The sequence below is a fragment of the Fukomys damarensis genome, unplaced genomic scaffold, assembly GCF_012274545.1.
Source record: "Fukomys damarensis isolate Sample0158 unplaced genomic scaffold, DMR_v1.0_HiC HiC_scaffold_19, whole genome shotgun sequence".
NCBI lineage: Eukaryota > Metazoa > Chordata > Mammalia > Rodentia > Bathyergidae > Fukomys > Fukomys damarensis.
The window spans coordinates 63,702,180-63,705,761 of NW_022900931.1; the positions used below are offsets into that span (position 1 = coordinate 63,702,180).

The 3,582-nt window shown below is 54.6% G+C and overlaps 1 protein-coding gene across 1 annotated transcript in view; it reads right to left on the minus strand.

Moving 5' to 3' along the window:
• Positions 1-3: 3 nt before the first annotated feature.
• Slc8a2 (solute carrier family 8 member A2) overlaps positions 4-3,582 on the minus strand; it is a gene marked incomplete at its 3' end in the record, with an annotated part of 23,487 nt that continues 19,908 nt past the window's right edge. The window contains exons 12-13 of the mRNA XM_010640911.1: positions 854-1,132; positions 4-113 (exon numbers count right to left, since the gene is read on the minus strand). Of these exons, the coding sequence (XP_010639213.1) occupies positions 4-113; positions 854-1,132 (389 nt within the window). The remainder of the gene's footprint in view (positions 114-853; positions 1,133-3,582) is intronic.

A 3,582-nucleotide genomic window follows, 5' to 3' on the forward strand; every position in this document is an offset into this window, starting at 1 on the left:
CCAGGCCACGCCCAGCCCCAGGAACACATTCACCGCGTTGGAGCCCGTCACGTTGCCGATGGACGCGTCCGCACATTGGTCCTGCAGCGCCGCCACCTTGCTGGCGAACGTGTCTGCGGGGACACAGCGTGGGTCAGCGCTCCGCACGCGACCAGCGCCCGCTCTGTGTGGGACGGGTCTGCCCCAGGCGCACCCCGCCTCCAGCTACCCTGGGACGCACTGCTGTTCTTTTAGAGACAGGGTCTCCCTTTGGGTTCAGGCTCACCTTGAACTCACTACGTAGCCCAGGGTAGCCTCAAAGTCACAGTGATCCTCCTGCCTCAGCCTCCCGAGTGCTGGGATGATAGGCGTGTGCCTCTACGTCTTTCTTGGGGCGCTGTCTAGCTTGCGTCAACACCTCTGCCGGGTGTCTCTGGGACTCCCACCTCTTTCCGTGACCTGACTGTATTCAGCTGGTTCCTTGCCCGCATTCTGAGTTTCGATGCCTCCTATTATTTTTTCTCCTCATGGTGCTGGAGACTGAACCCAGGACCCTCACATTGAGCTATAACCCCAGCCCTTTTTGGTTTTGAGACAGGGTCTAACTAGGTTGTCCAGGAAGAACTCAAACTTGCCATCCTCCTGCCTCAGCCTCCCATGTGCTGGGAATGCAGTCCTGCACCACTACATGCCGCTCCACATCTGGCTTCTACCATTCCACCAGCTTACTTTTGGGCAGGATTCAACTCACACATTGCACCCATGGGACTCCTTCCTAGTTTCTTTTATGCACCCCAGCATTTCTTGAGAACCCTTCCTTTGTGCTACCTCCGCCCTGAGATCCTGACCCAACAAGCAATCTTTGGGGAGTTACCGGGGATGGAGGTGCCCAGTGCCACGAAGACAACAGCATTGACAGAGTCCTTGAGGCCCACGGTGCACCCAAAGTGGGAGGCCAGGTCCCCGATGAGGGCAGTGAGAAGGCCGATGACCAGGATGCAGACGCCAAAGCAGGCCCAGCCGTGGCAGTACTCGGTGGGGGGCACGCAGGCAAACAGCACCTTCCAGAACACGGTCAGGAAGTGCATCACGTAGTCAAAGCAGGAAGGCAGCCGCTCCTCCCGGGACCCGTCCTCTTCCTCCTCCTCGTCCCCTGTGGGCATATGACCCAGCTGGGGCACAAACCTGTGCTTCCTTCCTCACCTATACAGGGCCCATTTAATTTTGTTTCCAGGCAGTGAGTCTCACAAAACTCTTCTTCTAGAATCCCTTGAAGCTGGGTGTGGCTGTGTCAGACTCTAAAAAGTTACTTTCCCAGAATCCCTTGCAGCTAGGTGTGGCCATAGTGGTAGCTAAAAATAGTTACTTTTCCTGGATCTCTTGCAGCTAGCAGGGTATACAGGCCATGTAGAGATATTTACTTTCCCAGAATCCCTTGAATTTGGATGATGCCATAGGTGCCCTGCTAAAAAAATCCAGCTTCCAGGATCTCTGTCTGCTGCAGATGGCCCTATCTAGCTGAAAGTATTCTTTTCCCCAGAAACCTTTACAGCTGCTGAAAGCCATATTCACAGCTATAACAATTCACTCCTCAGATTCACAGCAGCCAATTATGGCCACGTACTCAGCTAAATGTATTCACTTTCCCACAATCTCCTGTACAAGGGTGAAATATAAACCCAGCTAAAAACTAGTCACTTTCCCACAACCCTTTGAGGCTAGCAACAGCCATAGCCTCAGATAAATATATTCACTTTCCCAGAATTCCTTGCAGCTAGCGGGGCTAAAAATATGATTTCCCAGAATGCCCCACAACAGTGGCCATCTCGCCCAGGCTGGCAGTGAGACCCAAACAGATGGTAGAAGCTGTAGCTTCCCTGCTGTGCCACTGTGCAGCGATGTGTCTTCTGAGCTTTGTACAGGACAGTGTGCCTCCTATTGTGGCCCAATTTGGCCTGTTTTTTCCCTGCAGAGTTGTGCAAGAGGAAAACGCAAATGAAATGCCCTGATACCCTCACCTAAGTTGGTAAGCACAGGTTGGTGCGGTGTCCATCTGGATGGACACTGATAGAAGCATCCCAGGCCCTGACCAGTCACTCAGTGATCAGCGAGGAGATGTCAGGACAGCCAGCAAATAACAGACCTACTTTCCAGGTCCACCTGATTTCTCCCCGATGTACCCTCTTCAAGAAACCCAAGAGTGTCAGCAAGCGGAGGACAGCTGTGGTGGTGGAGGCAGGGAGAAGCTGATGGATTCAGGGACTCGGGTCATGTATTCCCTTCCCATGTGTCTAGCTTACCCAGTGGCTTGGCTTGTCAAAGGAATAAATGTCTGAATTTGTAAATGCTTAACCGAGGGCTCTGTGGATTCCGCATGCTGCATCTCACACAGCTGCCACATCAAGTAAAATGGAGTTAGAAACTAAAGTTGGAGACTTCAGCTCAGCAGGTACTGCCCTTTCTTCACGCTTGGAATGTGGGCTTGAAAGCTGGAGCTGTGGCAGCCATTTTGCAACCACAAGGACAAAAGTGAAAAAGCAAAACAAAAAGCAGGAGCATTTAGCAACATACTGAGCCACTGCCCCAACTCACTACTAAGTTTTCCACAAGAAAAAGAAACATCAATGTGCTTGGGCCACTTGCAGTTTTCTGTTGTTTGCCACTGAACTCATCCCTAATAGATGCACAGCGTGCACACCCAAGATCAGAGTGGAGGCCGTGGTCTCTAGGATCTTGTCGCCACCTCCTCTGGGGCTTTTCCCTGCCCTGCTCCAAGCGTTGCACTGGCTCCTGGCTACTCCCAAACCAAACTGCTGACTTCTGGTGTCACCCTGTACCTCTCTTTTAAGGGCTGAGCTGGGCGCCCTCCCCAAGGCACCTGCATCTCACGTTTCCAGACAGGCTGTCTGCTCACCCTCCCCGCCCTGTCCTTCCATGGCCGGCAGCTGTCCCCACACAGTGCCTCCTTCTCCGAAGTACTGTCGGCCTCCAGGCTGGGTCAGGCACCCCATCTGGGCTTGCCTTGGGTTTGAACCCAGCCCTGCTGCCTGTGGGCTGCCATTGCCTTGTAACATGTCTGTCTCCACGACAGGACAGGCCCAGGGCTGTCTAGATCACTCCTGGGTCTCCAGCAACACCCTGCCTGCACTTGCTTCTCTTCCACCTCAGGGCCTCGTTTCTTTGGACCCTATGTGTTCAGTTCTCCTCAGCTGGGGCCTCCCCAAAGGAAAGCCGATGTATGACGGACGGAATCCCTGAGCTGTGACCTTGGTCCCTTCCTGGGCTCCCCGTAGTTTTTCAGGCCAATCCTTCCTCTACCTCGGAGACTCAGTCTCCCCAATGTGTATCACAAGGGACCAGAGTGGGTCTCAAAGATCAGATTCGCGGCGCCACGTGTCATCGTGTCTCTGGCCGCACGGGGGCGCTGCGGGTCCGCGTGAGGCCGGGCAGGGTGCGGACGGTGCAGGTGGGAGAGCCTGGTGTCCTTGGTGCCTGTCTCCATGGCAACAGAGGAGCGCGGCTCTGTCTAGGGAGGCCGCTCCATTTCACCCGGTCCCACCCCACCCACTCCAGCCGCTGCCGCGCACTGCCCGAGGAAGCGCA